Source organism: Eublepharis macularius, chromosome 13 (assembly GCF_028583425.1).
Source record: "Eublepharis macularius isolate TG4126 chromosome 13, MPM_Emac_v1.0, whole genome shotgun sequence".
Lineage (NCBI taxonomy): Eukaryota > Metazoa > Chordata > Lepidosauria > Squamata > Eublepharidae > Eublepharis > Eublepharis macularius.
In genome coordinates, this window is record NC_072802.1 from 5184771 (window position 1) to 5204482 (window position 19712).

General features: G+C 46.0%; 1 protein-coding gene across 3 annotated transcripts in view; it reads left to right on the forward strand.

Annotated features, from left to right (window-relative positions):
* HEPH (hephaestin) overlaps positions 1-19712 on the forward strand; it is a 71224-nt gene that overhangs the window by 8238 nt on the left and 43274 nt on the right. The window contains exons 3-7 of one of the 3 annotated variants that reach the window (XM_054996267.1): positions 1423-1667; positions 3933-4145; positions 6218-6397; positions 7745-7999; positions 12851-13019. In XM_054996267.1, the coding sequence (XP_054852242.1) occupies positions 1423-1667; positions 3933-4145; positions 6218-6397; positions 7745-7999; positions 12851-13019 (1062 nt within the window). The remainder of the gene's footprint in view (positions 1-1422; positions 1668-3932; positions 4146-6217; positions 6398-7744; positions 8000-12850; positions 13020-19712) is intronic. The other 2 variants (XM_054996268.1, XM_054996269.1) reach the window with 2 other exon arrangements.

A 19712-nucleotide genomic window follows, 5' to 3' on the forward strand; every position in this document is an offset into this window, starting at 1 on the left:
AATGTTTTTAAGGTTTGAAATGTTCTAATGTTCACGGCCTTGGTAACCCTGTACTGGGAGGAAAGTCGGCATAGAAATGTTTAAAATAATATATAAATAAATAAATATTGTGGACTAATTTTGGACCAATTTAGGGTTGCCACCTGTTCTGGAGAAAAATGTCCTGTCACTTTAAGAGAGGCTTAATGTGTTGTTATTAACCAGATAATGGTAAGCTGGAATCCCCCCTCGGCCATGGAAGCTCACTGGGTGACCTTGGGCCAGTCACACCCTCTCAGCCTGACCTACCTCACAGGGTGGTTGTGAAGATAAAATTGAGGAGAGGACAATGTAAGCTACTTTGGGTCCCCATTAGGGAGGAAGGCGGGGTATAAATGAAGCAAATGAATAAATAAATTTACCACCATGTCATGAAAAGTTTCAACAGTCCATTTGCACACTGTAAACCCCTACGAAAGAGGCTTTCCCTCCAGACCTGTTGGCAGCCCTAGACCCAGGGCTTTTTTTCTGGGAAAAGAGGTGGCGGAACTCAGTGGGTTGCCCTCGGAGAAAATGGTCACGTGGCTGGTGGCCCCGCCCCCTGATCTCCAGACAGAGGGGAGTTTAGATGGCCCTCCACGCCGCTCATGTGACCATTTTCAAGAGGTTCCGGAACTCCGTTCCCCCGCGTTCCTGCTGAAAAAAAGCCCTGCCTAGACCAATGACTTCCCTTTGCTTGTTCTTTTCCCTCAGTTGCCAATACAATTTAGAATTAACACACAGTGTGTTTTTTGCACTTAAGACCACTTAAAATAAATTATGATTAATTTGTTTTACTGACCTTTTGGTCAACTTCTGAATGTAGCATTGAGTAATGAACACAATGAACAAAACAGCAGAAACACAAATCAATTTATCCAAACTGCAAAATAGTTCCTTTTGTCATGCTTTAATTCCCAGAACAGACAGATAATGACCAGCCCCTGAATAAAATGGAGTTTTCCGCACATTCCCCCCCTCAAATCGATTTGACCACACCCCATTACTGCTTTGGTTTATCCTCTGATGTCCTCGTGATTATTATTTTTTTGCCTTTAGTTTTCTCTGTGGGTTTTTTGGCTTCCCCCCTTTTTCCCAGTTCTTTTGAGACCACTTTCCTGTGCTGCAGCAGGGCCCCCCACATATGACTGAGTCTGTGCCTGTAGACCAGGAGGTCTGCCCCATTCCATCTGTCATCTGCATGAATAAACACCACGTTACTTAGAATGCATATTTGATGTCAAAATGGCTCCTTACTCCCTTCTTGGATGTGCACACAAATAGTAGAGGATAGGATCAGGGTCAGGCCATTTCAGTATCCAAGTAGTAATATTGTCCATCGCAATGTGTATATATGTGGGCAGAAATCCTGGTATTTTACCTTTTTCACCTCTTTTTTTCCAGGGCAGCCTCTAATTTCCTCCAGCCTGCCAAGAACAGAATTGGCAGCATTTACAAGAAGTCTGTCTATAAGCAATATGTCGATTCCACGTACACCACGGAAGTACCCAAGCCCACCTGGCTGGGATTCCTCGGGCCCATCATCCAGGCTGAAGTGGGTGACACAATCAGGGTACACCTGAAAAATTTTGCCACTCGGCCATTCACTGTCCACCCACACGGTGTCTTCTATGAGAAGGACTCGGAAGGTACGTGAACTTGCCCCTCTGCCTCATGAAAAGACTGCGTACATAGGGGTAGGGTAAAGGGATTAGAGCAAAAGTGCTTTGGAATCAGATTGTGTGTTTCTCTCCTTAACTAAAGAGGTGTGCCTCTTATTGTCTGAAAGTTCCTTTTAGTCTCTGGCCCCTCTGACTATGTAATTGAAACCAGTCCTGTGCTGATCGTGAATGATAGCATCTTTGTCTGAGAGCCTTTGTTCTTATTAAGCCAAGCACATTCTGTAGTTTACAATCTTTCTCACCAAAAGATGAAATGGATGTTTAATAACTTAAAAAGAGGCCTTTTCTTAGCTTTTCATCTAATACATGTCCCACAGTAGCCCGCTCATCTGATAGATTTAGCAAAGCTTCTGTGTGAAGATCAGCATTCCCGTTCTCTTCAAGCCTGGCTGAGAAAAGCTCTCCAAAGAAAGTAATCTGACTGTGTATTGTCGAAGGCTTTCACGGCCGGAGAACGGTGGTTGTTGTGGATTTTCCAGGCTGTATAGCCGTGGTCTTGGCATTGTAGTTCCTGACGTTTCGCCAGCAGCTGTGGCTGGCATCTTCAGAGGTGCAGCACCAAAAGACAGAGATCTCTCAGTGTCACAGTGTGGAAAAGATGTAGGTCATTTGTATCTACTCAGGAGGGGTGGGGTTGAGCTGAGTCATCCTGTAAGAGTTTCCCAGGGTGTGGAATGCTAATGGCGGGAGGCTTCACTGTATCCTGAGGAGGTTCTTTTGCATATGGATTGGTGCTTGATATGCTAATCTTCTCTGCAGGGCTGTTGTCGGGTATAGAGGATTTTGTTAGCCTGGTGTTTTTCAGGACTGGAAACCATGCTCTATTCATTCTTAAGGTCTCTTCTTTCCTGTTGAAATTGTGCTTATGCTTATGAATTTCAATGGCTTCCCTGTGCAATCTGACGAAGTAGTTGGATGTGTTGTCCAGTATTTTAGTGAAAGTGATGTCAGTGTGCCAGCATAATGCCGTCAAACCCCGCCCCCATTTCCTACCTGCTGGCATTTCAGGTGTTGGTAGGCCACAACCAGATTTGTTGGGACACCTGCTGCCATAGTAGGAAACCTGAGAACCCTAGCACAGGTGTTAGACTGGCCACAAACAGACAACCAAAACTCTTCCATACACATTGTTTAAGAATTATTTTTAGTTAAAGCCTTTGCAATATGCATTTTCCATGTACTTTCAGCAAAATAGTCACTGAGCTGGCTTCTAGTTCTCTGCCATTAAAACAATAAAGCTTTCCAGCCATGTGGATGGAGATTGTGCAGGCTGGGCTGGGCGGGATGGCAACGCAATGCTCACCCGTGTCAGAGGCAGGGCCAGGTGGGAGGGGTCTGGCCTCAGCTCCTTACCACTCACAGAGTGAGAGTTTGTCTGGACAGCCACGTCTGATGCAGTTTACGGAATGAAGCCACGCATGAAATTGCACGCCATGCTGCTTCTGCGTCCCATGCTTCTTCCAAAGCCTCTTGGAAGTTGCTCTATTATTTCTCCACAATTACCTTGTTAGGCTAAGAGAAAATGACTTGCCAAAAGCCACTCAATAGCCTTTTGTGGCTGAACAAGAGACTTGAATCCCAGTTTGTCCAATCAAAGGCCGCATGAGGTATGAAAATACACGCCTACTACAGAAACTGCAGCAAGTGGGGTGGAAATGGGTGAGGACAGGATCCACATGCCCTTGTTTTCACTCTGCTCACTGTTGTTGCTGCTTCTCATTTTTTCTCCATTGTGCCTGTACAAAAATGCAGACAGACTAGTGATTTCAGAAAAAAAAAAACCTTTCCCCTACTTTTCCGTTTCCTAACTGCAGCAACACCTGGTAACAAAGGGAGAGGAAAGCTCTTTAAAGGCAAAAAGGGCGGCAAGCAGCCGTTTGGGGCCCATTTCAACCCAGAGAGAAGTGCACGCGCTCCTGAGCCTGGGTGGTGACGTCACTTCCCAGACTGTGCAGAATTCTTTTCTGTCTTGTGCAGCGTCCTATGGCTAAACTGCTAATTCGACCTCACTAACGAAACGATTGCTCAGCAGAAGCCCTCTGGGAATCACGAGGGATGCTAAAATATAAAAGTGCATCATAAAAAGTATGGCTTACATACTTGCAATGATGGGTACAATACCAAAGTATGAAAGAGTTGTGCTATAGTATGAAATGGGAACCGACAGACACATATCAGATGTCTTGTACTAGCCATCCCAGAACGGCCACTTCGATTGCCTACTTACTGCAGGGTCCCAGTATCCAGATACGTCCTCACAGGATCTCAAGAAGGATGATGCCATCCTGCCGGGAGGGAACCACACCTACACTTGGACTGTTCCTGAGGATCATGGCCCAACTACTGATGATCCAGCCTGTCTGACCTGGATCTACCATTCTCACATTGATGCACCAAAAGATATTGCCACTGGCTTGATTGGGCCGTTACTTATATGTAAAGAAGGTAAGATTGCCACAGATTTTGTAGCCTACCTTGAAATTATCTTTCAGGTAGCATATTCAGCAGTGAAGCTTTCCTTCTGCACAGGGCTTTTTTTCTGGGAAAAATGGCGGTGGAACTCAGTGGGTTGCCCTCGGAGAAAATGGTCACATGGCTGGTGGCCCCTCCCCCTGATCTCCAGACAGAGGGGAGTCTGGAGCGTCTGGAGCGGTGCGGAGGGCAATCTCAACTCCCCTCAGTCTGGAGATCAGGGGGCGGGGCCACCGGCCATGTGACCATTTTCAAGCGGTTCAGGAACTCCGTTGCACCACGTTCCAGCTGAAAAAAAGCCCTGCTTCTACATTTCCTAGTTCTCGTTTATTTTGCCCGATTCTAGTTCTAGTTGGCCATTCAGTGTGTAATTCCATTGGATCCCTTCACTGGGACTGCATTTACCTTTTGGTAGCCTTCACAATGAATTCCACATGACTTGCTTCTAAGTAAACTTGCACAACTAGTCCATGTTCACTCCAGCGAGTATAAAACAGTTTTATCCACACTTTTTAAAAAAAGACAGAAGGCAGGAAGGAGGCCTGTCAGTGATGAGTCTGAAAGGCTCCAGAACATGGTACACGGTCGCATTAGACCATTGATCTACCTGACTCAGTACTGTCTACTTGGACTGTCAGATGTGCCACAGGATCAGGGTAGAGAAAACTCTTCTCCTACATGCTACTTGAGATCTTTTAAGTGGAGAGAGCCAAGAATGAATCTGGGACTTTTGCATGAAAACTGTGCCCGATGCTGTCACCAGTAGAGCCATGCTGTGTGAGGCGTTGTCCACATTGTGTCTTTGATCTCACAGCAGGACTCAGGCTCTTCTCCAAAGGATCCCACCATATGAATTCTATTTTGCAGACTTCCTTCTGAATATGAAGCTAGCTAGAGGAGCTGGTAAGTGTGAAGCCCAAAGGCAGTCGCACAGGCTTCTAAGGACAAGAAGAACAGCTTTTTCTGCTGGTCATTCCCCAACTCCTGATTGTGAAGTAAAAAAAAAATTTTGAAGACACAGCTCCTCATAACATTGGAAAGTTTAGAGCCAGGTACAAGATGTGAGTTCTCTAGGTGAAGCTCTGGTAGTTTTGCTAGATTCAGGTCTGTTACTCACACAGAACACTGCCCACCTGGAGTCCTCCGTAACACCCTGAGTCCCATCTGAGTTGCAGGTAATCTCCCATTACTGTACATGTGGCACCTCATTTGGATTGTGGCCACGATGCATGTGGAGAAGGAGGCCTTTTTTGGCACGGGTGGTTTTTGCCACTTTTGGCCCAGTACCTCTTCGGGTTTTCTTTCAAATTCCAGATATTTAATGTTGCATTTCAAGGGGCCAAAAGTGGCAAAAATCACCTGTGCCTACTTTCCTGCTCTGTTTTCCAGGCCTGTGACAGTCCCAGGAATACACAGGTACACTGATGGGTTTCCTCAGCGTGCACACCCCAGGCCTATTTCAGGTCAGGAAAATGGTGTGGGGCAGAAGGCTGGAGCCTCTTCTCCGTGCACACTGCTGGGCTATGCAGGAAGAGCCAGTGCTCTAGTGGTGCTCTGTCAGCGAGGAAGACAGTGCTGGCTTGGGATGGGGCCCTGGTGCAGGCTCCTCCCACACGGCCACATCTTCCAAGGGAGGAGCATACACTGCAGCAGTGGCCACACCATAATGATCACGTCTGAATGAGGCAAAGAGAAATTGACATTGGTCCCCAGAGCGGAGATGCTGCTTCTCTCTCTAAAGGGTCAATCAGCTAGCCTCTCAGCAGATGATCAGAAGCTGGTGGTCTCATTTGGCGCTGTGGCTCCGTGGCAGAGCAACTGCTTGGCATGCAGAAGGTCCCAGGTTCAATCACTGGTATCCCCAGTTAAAAGGACCGGGTTGCAGATGATGTGAAAGAGACCCTTGATGGACCAATGTCCTGGTTTCGTGTCAGGCAGCTGCGTTTGTTCATGCGTTCACAGCTATGAGAAGATGTTGTACATTCATGCCAGTATCCGTTCAGCAGATTCCTGCCTCTGTTCACTCATGTCCTTTCCTGGTGCAGGAACTCTGAAAAGCATTTCTCAAAGGCGCCATGATGTGGATCTCGATTTCTTTCTGATGTTCAGTGTGATTGATGAGAACAAAAGCTGGCACCTGAGAGAAAACATTGTGTCCTTCTGCAGAGATCCAGAATCCGTTGATGAGGAAGACGAGGAATTCAGGGAGAGCAACCAGATGCATGGTGAATGCCCCTTGTCTTTCCTGTACTTGATATTCCAAGTAGAACTTCACGAGTTTGCCATGGAGCCAATTTGGGGTCTCCTTTTTTAATGCAAACCGTTCCCCAGAGCTGCGGTTTGTCCGTGTGGAGCCTGAGTTGGTTCTGTAGTGAACTTCTGAGGGTAGTAACATTTAGAGTGCCGTCATCCCTGAGTCGAATAAGAGAAACTCAATTTTTTTTCCTTTTTTGATAGCTGATTCATCTCCTTCTATTTAACCAATACATTTGCCTAATATTACCTAAACCTCAAATCTCATTGTTGGTTAACTTACACTTCAGGAACTCAAATTTCTTTACACAAAAGCTACTATTCATTGAAAGAAAAAGAGATGATATTTAATTATTTCCTTTTTGATTCCCTGTTACAAGTATTCATCAGAGCTGCAATGGCCTGAAAACAGATTTGTGTCCCCATTTCCTGCACAGAGAAAGAGGAGGAGTCCAAGCGACCAGTCCCCGCCTCCCCGGAGGAGCCACACGAGGGCTGTACCAGTGTCCTTCTGGAAAGTGTGAATTGGTTCCTAGCAGGGCTTTTTTCTGGGAAAACAGGTGGCGGAACTCAGTGGGTTGCCCTCGGAGAAAATGGTCACATGGCCGGTGGCCCCGCCCCCTGATCTCCAGACAGAGGGGAGTTGAGATTGCCCTCTGCGCCGCGGCATGGAGGGCAATCTCAACTCCCCTCTGTCTGGAGATCAGGGGGCGGGGCCACCGGCCATGTGACCATTTTCAGAAGGTTCTGGAACTCCATTCCACTGTGTTCCAGCTGAAAAAAAGCCCTGGTTCCTAGTTTACTTCAGAGCTGAAGTCAGGCTATAAAATCACTGACAGTGAACAGAAGGTTAAAAACATCTAATGGTTAACATCCGGAGTTATGAGTGCATCCGAGAATGTGAGTGCATCCGAGAATAGGCTGAATATCTCACTGGCAGTAATATCTACGTTCTTTATGCACTTCACTTCCTTTTCTCGCTGAAACTTAAGGTAGATATCAAAGCCACCCCCACCCCAGGTCTCCCAGCTTCTGCATTCAAAGGTTTATGCTGAGATCCAGAACATGACGATGAGGGGAAAGGATCTCTGCCATACTCTATGTTGGATGGAATGAAAGAGACACTGGACTTGGGCCCTCATCTGGACACTGCTAGGTTCCCTCTAGCTATTTGTTTATTTCTGTCACATCCATTCCCACAGGCTCAGGGCAGGTAGAAACAGTTAAAAATAAAACAGACACCTAATTATAAAATCAACCCCCCATTAATATTGATATCGAAGCTTGTTTGACTGACATCTTGATCTTTGTTTCTGTAGCTATTAACGGCTATGTGTTTGGTAACCTACCCATGATGACGATGTGCGCTGGGGACCATGTATCCTGGCATCTCTTTGGGATGGGCAATGAGATTGATGTCCACACTGCCTTCTTCCATGGACAGACCCTGACCATCCGAGGCCACAGGACCGATGTGGCCAGCCTCTTCCCAGCCACGTTTGTCACAGCTGAAATGATCCCTCATAACATTGGGAAATGGCTGCTGAGCTGCCAGGTCCACGACCATCTGCTAGGTAAAGACTCAGGGCACGTGGGGATCTTGGCAGCCGCCTAAACAAAAGACTTCACCTGCTCCTTTTGCATAAAATATGCACAACGCTTTTACAACATCTGGGGCAGAGTTGAAAGAAAGTTTGGCTTTGATTCAAATTTTGAAAAAAAATTCCAACATTTGACTTTCCACTATTTTCAAATTTAACTTTTGGAATTCAATATTTTTTAAAATGCCATATCTTGTGTAATATTTGCCTAGATAGTTTCCTTGCATAAATGCCAATTTCCTATTCTGGGGTGGAAGCCAAGCCTTCCCTTCCCTTCCCTTCCTTTCCCTTCTTGTTCCTGTTCCATTCCTTCCGAGTTTTCTCCTTTTGCCCCTTCAAATTTTCTCTTCTGGCTGAGCATCTCTTCCCCAAACTGCCCCCTGTGGTTCTTCCCTCTTTGCCTGTCTCCACATCATCTCACCCACATGGTACCCAAAAGAATTCCTCCGCTGTTTGCCTGTCTCCACCTATTAACGATTTCCCACAACCTTCCTGTCCGGTAGACCTGACCACACATTTTATAGTAGTCTCATTAAGACATGCCTGGCTGGGCCAGCATTTCTTGACTAACTTTTAGGCAATTTTAAAAAGGAAAATTTCCTTTGCCTTTTAATTCAATTAGGACTGATTTTATTACATTATGCTTTCCGTTTCAAATTATGTTTTTGTCCTTCGTTTTGAACTTCTAACTTTCCAAGTTCAACATTTAACAACTCAGTATTACCATGATACACTTCTCTTCTGGTTCTTCTTTTCTTGAATTTTCAATCTTCCATTTTTTTATCAATAGACTCACCCTTACAAATAATGTTAACTAGTCTCCTGTCTAACTGTTCATGACGTACTTGAAAAGTCGGCTCTTTCTCTAATTGTTCGATTACTTCTTTCCTCTGATTGTTTTAATTTTGTAATCCAAAAGGTCTTAAATAAGTAGTGATATGGACTTCACCTTATGTTCTTCCTCTCTCATGTATTTCAAAACTGCAGTTACTGTTTTACCATCTTTTAGGGGCCAATTTTGTTTTTAGAAAAGTTATCTTACCTTTATTGATACAACTTATTAGCAATAGACAGATCAAACACTATTAGAATCATTATTTCACCTTGAAATTAATAAGTCACACAAATATCTTAACAAGATCTCACAGTTCCGCCGACATCCAGCAGATGGCCTGATCTCTCCGGCAAACTGTTACGCTGACAGCCAAACTGGACGTTGGGAGTGGTTGTGTTTTGGGCAAGTTCTGCCTGGGTTTCCCTGTCCAAGTTGCGTTCCATGCCGTCACACAGCAGCTGCAGGGAATGTCATTTCAAAAATCAGAGGTCGCCTGTTTTCCTCTTAGAAAGGGGGGGGGAGATCCTGCCTCCCCACACATCATTTTGAGAAGATGAAACAGGCCCCATCCAGCAGCTATTCACTTAGTGTTGGAGCACCAACAGTATGCAAACGTGATGTCTAGTAGTGCCCTTAGTCCTCCACGTAGCTTGAACTGACCTGTTTGAAAATGCCTTTCAAGGTATGTTTCAAGATACACAAGCAAATATGTTTATTGGTTAAGCTGTCTTTGCTCCCCAAAGTGACAAGATAAGTGTACAATCAGGCATTCCATAGTTGTCCTGTCCAACCATCTTCAGAAATATACTCCCCATCTTTGTATTCTTCCTCCTCCATTGGCTACTTAAGCTTGCTTAAGGTCAGTAGAATAACTCTGCCCCAGCCCTCACCCTCCTCTCTTTCAAACAATGGCAGCGGTTATTGCCAGCTGACCATAAAAGCACATTAACTTGCAGACAGAATAGCTGCTGCCTACAGACTGACACTCTGGGGCTTCTTCAACCAACAGAGACTATTAAAAGTCTGTTCCATTCCAGGAATACATCCTTCTATCAATAAGGTTCCCAGGTGCCCTCCAGTGGTGGGCATACTCCCTGCAAGTTTGCACCCTTGCTCGCCAATCTGCCAGCAGTCAGCAGGAGGTGGCAAGACCCCAGAGGTCACTCACCACCAGCAGACTCCCCAGGAACACACAGAGTGCACACGCTCCCAGGGTGTGTGATGACATCACTCCCAGAAGTGACGTTGCCACACTGGCTGTGGGAGCGCTCCCGTGCTTCATTTGGTGCTGACTTGGCCCCGCACGGAGCACAGGAGCGCTCCCGTGGCTGACGCAACAACATCACTTCTGGGAGTGACGCCATTGCGCGGCCTCCAGAGCATGTGCACATGAAAAGAGAACACACCACTGGCATGAGGGAAGTGCCAGATCCCCCTCCTCCAACCAGGAGGGTATAGGGATCTGGCAACTCTACCTATCAACCACGCGTAGCTACCACTCTTCTCGATAATGATTAGACCGGGGGTCCCTGATATGGTGCCAGGGGGCAACATGGTACACCAAGTGTTTTTTGAAAGTGGATGAGGCTCCTGTAGAGTTGCCAGGTCCCTCTATCCTCTCAGCAGGAGGATAGGGGCCTAGAACTTACCTTCTCATGTGTGTCAGTGTATGCATGCTCTGGCAGCGGCATGATGACATCACTTCCGGAAGTGCCAAGTGTGTGGTGATGTCACTTCTGTAAGTGACGTCATTGCATTGGCCGCGGGAGCGCTCCCGTGCTCCGATTTGACCAGTTTGGGGCTAAATCAGAGCGCAGGGATGCTCCCACGTCCAGCGCGAGGCACGCTCCGGGAGTTTGCTCCCTCCCGCCGATTGCTCAGCGATTGGTGGATAAGGTGGCAAATCCCTGGGAGTTTGCCCACCACCAGGGAAGTGGGCAGGGGCCCCACCTTTGCCTGCCCCAGTGGGATGTCTGTGCCTCTTAACTCTGGCCCTGGCGAACGGATCTTCCTCCTCTATGCAAAGGGTAGAGGAGGAAGATCAATTTGCAGGGCCAGAGTTAAGAGGAACAGAGTCCATTTCTCTTGAATATCTGTCCTTTTAGATCGAGAGCCTCAGGGCCCGGACCAGCTCTTTATTTATTTATTTGTTTGTTTGTTTGTTTGTTTATTTATTTATTTATTTATTTTTAAAAGAATTTTTATTGGGTAGGTTAATACACACGTATATCTAATACATACATCAGTTCCCTATAACACACTACAACTTTTATACCGTATATTAATTAATTAAAACATATATTCCCCACCCTCCCTTCCCCTTTCTCTCTTGACCTCCAACAGCACTAAAACCTTTTTAATTCTCTTCATATTTTATCTATTTCTAATATTTCTAATATTCCCGTTTCTTAAAGGTAAAGTTCCTACCTAAACTTTAATTCCACTATCATATAGACATCAGTAATTATCCATAGACCATAACTGTCCCTTCACATCCCACTTATTTTCCAGATATTCTTTAAATTTCTCCCAGTCTTTTAAAAATTCATTTTGGTCTTTCAATTTTCTAGTCAACTTGTCCATCTCCACCATGTACAACAGTTTTTGTATCCAATCTTGCTTCCAATACTGTGCATATAATAGTCTCGCTGCCACCGTCATATAATATAATAATGTCCTGTCCATTACATTAATTTTTTCCATGCTAAGTCCTGTTCGGACCAGCTCTTTATTGATTGATTGATTGATTGATTGATTGATTGATTGATTGATTGATTGATTGATTGATTGATTGATTGATTGATTGATTGATTGATTGATATTCCACTCTCCCCACATCAGCAGGCTCAGGGCGGATTACAACCAACAGACACATTAAAATACATTAAATAATTATTATAGGTTAAAAGCATAAAAGGCCATAAAATTTCCAAAATTACGCAGTTAAAATACATATACATACATGTACATAGCAGGCTGATGTACAAACTTAACTTCAGAAAAGATCTAGGCCTGTTTGCCTTTTATGTGCTCTGTCTATACAGGGTTACCTTCGAAGACAGACTAAAATTGCAGCAGGTGCCAACCACTGCAGCTCGGCTCCAGAGACAGCAATTTAAGTTGGCACCAGTTGAACGGGCTTTTTCTTGCTGACCTCCATCAAGCTCATTTCAAAGTCTGGGGGCTTCCCTTTCACCCTCTAAATGGCTCAGGTCTTGCACTTGCAGGCCATCTTCTGTGTTATGTTCCTCCCTATTCACCAAGCCCTTTGGGGGGGAGGCCTTTCTCCTATTTCCATTTTTCACCCAGTTAAAGTAAGCTGCATTGCAGAGCAGGAAGGCTGCCTAGATCCAGCTCTGGGGCCTCTCACACCACCCGGAGCCCACCCAGAAATGAGATGAACGTAAATCACATGACTTGTCTTGCTCCCAGGTTTCCCAGAATGGCCAGTGTGCAGGGTTGCCAGCTCTGGGCTGGGAAATTCCTAGAGATTTAGGGGAGGTACCTGGGGAGAGTGGAGTTTGGGGAAGAGAGGAAGCTCAGCAGAAATGTGATGCAACCACTTTCTCCAGGGGAACTGATCTCCAAAGCCTGGAGGTCAATTTTAATTCCAGATCTCCAGGCCCTACCTGGAAGTTGGCCTGCACTAGGATTCAGGGAAGCCCTCTGCGGCAGATCCTACAGGATTATGACCAGTCAGCATAGCAGCCATGGGTAGCATTGGCACAATGGTCTGACTCGGTAAAAGGCAGCTGGCCCTGTTGCTTATTTCAGCCCTGCTCTCTTTTGTGGCTGATGGCAAGGGTGCTTCCTCCTCTGCAAACTCCAGCCTTCTTCATCATGTCTTGAAGCCGGAACAGCCGACACAGAAAACGCCCCTTTCCAGGTCTCCATCCATTCTGACAATGCTGAGCTTGGTGGGTCTCCCTCTTTAACCAGCTCACAGGCAGGACCGTGCATCATGCGAGTCTCCTCTGTGCTTTCTATAGCAGGGATGGAGGCTTTCTATGAGGTCAGAAACTGTTCCTACCAAGACACAGAGCCGGAACTGAAAGGGAAGCTACGGAAATATTACATCGCTGCAAAGGAAGTTCAGTGGAATTATGGACCCACGGGGTTTGACCAGAGCACGGGGCAAAACCTGCAGGAGCCACACAGGTAAGGGGGGGCGGTATTGGTGAGGGGGGGGGTTCGGAAGTTCCTGCCCTTTGCTTGGAACAGCTTTGCCATGTTGTTGAAGAGGGCCCAGAATGAAGGCTGTGCATTTTTCATCGGAATAGTTGAAGCTGAACCTCAGAAGCCATCCAAGTTTGGCCTTGACCATTCACAGCCCCAAACCAATGTCGTCTTTGGTTTAAGGCAGTTTATTCCCAGAGAACCTTCGTGGTGCAGTTGATTGCACCAATAGTTTGCATATTGGAATCCTACACAAGAAATGAAAAGTAGTTTGAAAAAAAGACTGATCATAATGCACCCCCCCACACACACACACATAAACATGCTCCCTCCTGGACCCCACTGCTGAATTATAATTCCCCAGGTTCCATATTTGGGAGCTATATTGTTTGAGAGGCTTGAAAGTGGTTTAAATCTGGAACGCAGGAGTGGCCCCCGTGTGGAAACAGGGCGAACTCAGCCATCTCAGGCCCCCCGGTGGGGGCGGGGGATCCCCCACTCCCACCCCCACAACCACTCCCTTGACTGGCAGGGGGGAAAGGTGTGGGAATGGGTCTCCTGGGCACGCTCCCAGGGCAGCGCAACAACGTCACTTCCCAGGAGTAACATCATCGCCTCATTCCAAGAGTACACTGACGCTTTGCAGCAGGGTGATTTAGACCCCAAACAGGCTGAATTTGGACCATTTGGGGCCCAACTTGGCCCACTGCAAAGCTCAAGACCACTCTCGGAGCGGTGCAGTGATGTCACTTTCAGGAAGTGACATCATCTCACAGGTGCCAGGAGCAAAGAGAAGATGAGTGCCAGGCCGTCCCTCCCTCTGGGAGGGTAAGGGGACCTGGCAACCCTAGACAGACTGGCTGTTTAACTGACTGAGAAACATCCCGGGGGGCTGCTGTCATGGAGGGAAGGATGCCCAGGAACAAGGTGAACCAAGACCCAGCCGTGCTGATGGCACTATAAGGACTGCCTGGTCAGCAGCAGTGAAGGAGGAGCTTAAGGGCAAGCCGACACCCATCGTCGTCATCACTGCTAGCCAAGTCTGAGCCAATCAAGCAGGGGCTATCAGGGTGGCCAACCTCCAGGTGATTCCTGGAGACTTCCAGACTACAAAAGTAAGTTCCCTTGGAGAAAATGGCAACTTTGGTGGCTGGACTGCACGGCATCACATCCCTGCTGAGCTCCCTCCCCAGGCTGGAAGCCCAAAGGCCTGCTCATCTCAACTCGCTCCTGCCCCCCCCCTAGTGTTCCAGATGTGCCCCTAGAAGAAGGAGGCTCCTTCAGGGCTTCGGAGAAGCGGCCAGACCGCTGTGGACCTGCATCTGCTGAGCTGGCCTGTTGCATCCCATGTGCTGGCAGCCGAGAGGGGAGGGCAGAGCAAGAACTGAGATCACGAGCTTGCTGGCAAAGACGTCACAGAACAGCCATGTCATTCCTTTCTATTGAACCTGTAAGGATCTGCCAAGTAGCTTTCCAAAGGACTCCACTGGGTTAATAGAGCTTTATTGGAAAGTTCTAGTATCATGATCCTATGAGGGTCATTGTCAGGAATGAAGCACCACCAAATATCATGAACATATATCATTCACGGGCTAGCATTTCTCCCCCCCCCCCTTCCCAGAGGCTAAATACTACAGCTGGGAACTATCTGTACAGAGGAGGACACGGGGTTCGAGGTTCTTTCCCAGCGGCTAGGAACAAGCATAGTCTAAGAGAGATAATTCCAGCAAGAATTCTGTTGGAAATTAGCAGAGTTAATGCAAAGATTGTGCACTGGAATTAATGAGAACAGAGACACGCTCCAGTGTAGCTCTGTAAGAATACTTTACTAAAGGAGAAAAAATAGGGTTATATTGGAGAAAAATAATAAATTGCTAAACTGACTACATCTTGCTAGAAAGTGAGTGAGTGAGACTAAGAAAGGAACTGAAACAAAGAGCAATAAAACTTCAGTTTATAGCATCACTTAATTCCTCCCACCCCCCAAATAAACAGGTTGCCCAATAGAATTCTGCTTCATTATGCTTAGAGACTCCCCTTTCTATGGTGGGAATCCAAATTCGAGGCCTAAGTGATTACATGCAAATAAGTTTACTAACTTAGTAACACAAATAGTTTAACTCTTTCATGACTGAAATGAAAACACTTGCTAAAATCCCAACAAATTTACATCCTGGGAGAGTTGAGAACCATAGCTGCAACAGATAAACGTATCATCACAGCCTCCAGCCTCAACCCCCCCCCCCCCCTTCCAGGTAAGGGAATGGCAGATGCGGAACGTAAGAGGCATCGTTACTCACAGTGTGCATCTTCTTACTATTGACTGATAAGTGGGGTTTGCAGGTTTCTGTTGCATTTCAAAAAGTAGTAAAGCCTATTTGAACAGACATGACAGTGGGATCCAAAAAAGTACATGTACACCACAGGCAACGCTGGACCCATTCTATCATTTTCAGCTCTTGTAGAAGCCCCCACATATCCCCAACCAGCCTGTGCCCAAGTCAGGTACAAGGGGACTGGAGCTGTGCTCCTTAATAGCAAACCCCTCGCCAGACACAGGGTGGCAGTTATGAGCTGCAGATTGGCTCCATCGCTCACCACGGCCCAACAGCTCTTCCACAACATCGAGCTTTCTTCCTTTCTTGTAACATGAGAATCCAGGCGGGGTTGGTGTCAGGACTTTCTTCATTAAATGCATAACTGATGCCTGGAATTTACAATATAAGGTGAATTCTGCAAGATGCAGCATGAGCTTTTAGGCAGCATTGAAAATAGATTAGGCAGAGAACAGGTCTATCAGTGGCATCCAGCCACTGGCTATGACAGCTCAATGGAACATTCATGTGCAGAAACAGTCTACTTCTGAATGCCAGGTGTGGGGGACAAATATTAGGATGGGTACGACTTGACATGGGCCTTGTTCTGACCCAGCAAGGCAGTTATTTGAGGCATGCATGAAGGCATGCCTGAATGCTTGAATGAGTTACTAAGTCCAGAATGAGAGCTGAACTGCACTTTTGAGGTTGCCAGTGCCATCCTAAACAGACTGACACCACTGAGCTTATAAGGATGTAACTCTGCTTAAGTTTGCGATGTTTATTCTTAATACTCTCCTATAACAACCCCCAGGGCTTTTTTTGAGGGGGGAACACTCCAGAACGCTGTTCCAGCTGCTCTAGAATCTGCCCACATGATTCCTTCCTCCTTCAGCCCTGCGGGCTCTGCAGAGGAGGTTTAGCTACTTTGAGTTCATTCTGCTTTCTTGAGCGAGAGAGAGAGAAAGAGAGAGAGTGCGCGCAAGCAGATGCTGCTCGGGCCTGGCACTGGCTCTGCAGAGGAGGTTTAGCTGCATTGAGTTCCTTCCGCTTTTTTTCCATTCCTCTGTGAGTGAGTGCGCGAGTGAGTGCGCGTGAGTGCAAGCAGAGCTGCTACTTTGAGTTCATTCTGTTTTATTTTCATTGGGGGAGTGGGTGGGTGGGGCTGTGTGGGTATGTGTGCTGCTTGAGTTCATTCTGCTTTCTTTTCATGGAGGTGTGGGGGCTGTGTGTGTGTGCTGCTTTGAGTTCATTCTGCTTTCTTTTCATGGGGGTGGGTGGGCCTGTGCATGTGTGTGTGTGTGCGCATTGCTTTCATTCTTTTGTTGACTGAAGTTGACATTGTTATGGTTCCCCCAGCTTTTGAATGCAGATTGGTTCTGTGTTAGTTAAATATATCAGTTATGGTTATTTGTATTAGTTAAAATATCAGTTATGGTTATTTCAGTTTTATCCTAGGGATGGATAGCTGTGTCCAAGTCACAGAAGGCTTTCATCAATATATTCATCAGCATATAGGTGTTCTTATGTCTTAATGGCTGTAACTCAAATGGTTCTCCCCACCCTCAGCTGATTAACATCACTGAAATTGCAGTGGACATAAGGGTGTTAAGGAAGTTTTTATGAATATTGTTTGTCTAAGACATTGGAATATTTATGAGCATTTCACAATGTCACAATGGCTTAGCCACTGGTAAGGTACAGTTGGCAGGCAACAAAAAAGCCATTTTAAACCAAGTATAACTCTAATGCAGCTAAAGTTGAGTATCTAATTTTGAATTGCTCAAGTAAAGCAAAACCCTCCCTGAAAATTTGAAAATTCAATATTCATTAGATTAGGAATTTCAGACTCTGTGGAATTTTGAGAAAGAATTTTGAATTTTTTTTCTATGCTGGTAGAGGGAATCTGTTAGAATTTAGATTTGTGAAATGGGTTTTGAATTTTTAGAGGCCCCCTCCTTCTTGCATATTTTAAAATATGATTCCAAAGAAATAAAATGTTTGGGGAAAGGAATGGAAGATTTCACTTTTTGTAGAGGGTACAGAAAGGAAAAAAACCTTTTCTCATAATAGTGTAATTTTCCAAGCTTACTAACATTTATCTCATCATGATGCATTGTGCTGGGTTCCGGGAAGCGGCGTCTCTTCCAGAAGTGACATCATCGCACATTTTTGGGAGCGTATGTGTGCTTTGCGCATGCACATGTGATAATAGAGAGTTCCACCACCTCTTTTCCCAGAAAAAAAAGCACTGACAACCCCCTAAGCAGACACTGAGGACAGTAGGGAGTGACCAGGTTAAAATCTTCCCTCCTGAAACTCCTTTTCTTTTTTTCCCCTTGGGCTGCTTCCATACATTCCCAGTAGCAATAAAATGTCCACCCAACAGTATTGCCCACACTTTCCTTGCCTCTGCTCCCTGTAGTCACTATCCCCCCCCCCACAAAGGGCTTTTAAAAATGTCAGCTCTAGAAACGGCATTCCATGGCAGATAGACCCCCAAACCCCTCATAGCAAGCACTCCAGTGCATTGGTTGAAAGGTCTTTATTTAGAGACCCATTAAATTCATGGGTACATCCCCTGATGGGGAAGTTGGCAGGAATGATTATACAGGCAAAGGCACTATTGATATAGGGAGTACTATTCCCCCCTCCCTTGGGGCAGTTTGCATTTAGGCGCGCATGAGAACACAATAGCTTAGTCTGGATAGAAACGGCAGAAAATTCCAAAGCAATCGAAGTCTTTCTCTCTCCCCTGAGAAACAGTTACATTGCTGGTTCCAGCTGCAAGGTCAGTGCACCATACTCTCAGAGATAACAGGCTGGTTACTTGTTCTGTGAAAACTTTTGTTTTCAGGCAGGCAAGAATGGCATGACTACATGAGGCTACATTACAAAGCACAACTATATGCTCATGGCATGAGATTGATACATTAGAACAGAGAGATCAGTACAGTTCTACAGTGAATACAAATGGCATGGGTGTGTGCACTCATGACAAAAAATGGGGAATTGCTATTTTGCTATTGTATTATAATGGTCTAGTGCTGCAATCTATTAGTTCCAAGCTTTCATTTTAAAATAAAAATGCTCAAGTTCTTTTTGTTATGGAATTGTAACAGGGAAATGTGCAACCTGTACATTTCACCTTATATCTTCATAGGGTTGCCAGCCTCCAGGTAGTGGCTGGAGATCTCCCAGAATTACAACTGGTCTCCAGGCCACAGAGATAAGTTCACCTGGAGAAAATGGCTACTTTGGGGGGTGGACTCTATGGAATTGTGCCATGCCAAGGTCCTTTCCCTCCCTCAAACCCACTTTCTCCAGGGCCAAATCCACACTTCCTTTTTGTTTCCGCGCCTTTTTCGCAAGCGGTGCGCTGTTCATGCAGATACTCACACGCTTTCCCATTCCGCGTGTTCCCCGCTATCACCGCGCCACAATTGCACCTTCCTTCCAAACCACGTGATAGTGGTGGAAATCCATTTTCTCCCCGCCTTTTTTTTTTTTTTTTGCACAGTGCTGAAAGGTCGGTATACCGGTAAACCAACTGTAGTGAGCAGCGGTTTGCGCAGGAAAAGAAACAGTCACCGGAGCATGCGCATGTCACACGGAGACTGTTTCTCTACTGTGTCCTGCCATTTTTAAGAGCTCAAGGAGCCAAGCTGAGCAATCCTGTATTTCCCACAACGATCGTCTCCAGTAAGCAGCAGGTGTGGAAAACAAATATATTCCTGAAAGCTTAGGATGCAGGTGGGAGATTCTACCATGTGCGAAAGACAGAATGCATCATCTCGTGGTGTTGTGTGGCTGTGCTGCAAAGCATGCCAATCACAATCTCAGCCATCATCACAAATATGACACTCTGAGCATCCATGTTGTTAACTACTAAAAGCAGAAAACCACTCTGAGCAGCAGAGTTTCTGGACAATGCCTTTAATGTGACAGTCTAATTTGCCCTCCATACCAACCAGCCAAACAAGCAAAAGATGAGCCAATCAAAGATGAGGGGGAGGGTACATTGCCATTTCTTAAAAGTCAGAATATCGGTATACTGGAAAACTGACCTTTAAAAAAAAAAAGTGACGTGTGCCGTCAGTTCTGATGGCGGAGGATGGAACCGCCCACTGTAACACTGTGGCATGTGGAGAAATGATTGCACCATGAAGACGCACTGGAAGGGTGAATGTGATGATGCACAGCATGGTAGCGGAATGAACCCGATTGCCACGACTGCGCAAGATAAGTGGATGGTGAGTGAGTGTGGATTTGGCCCAGGTTTCACCCCCCAGATCTCCAGGAATTTCCCAACTTGGAGCTGGCAACCTTATATCTTCACTAATAAAAAGCTAGATTTTTT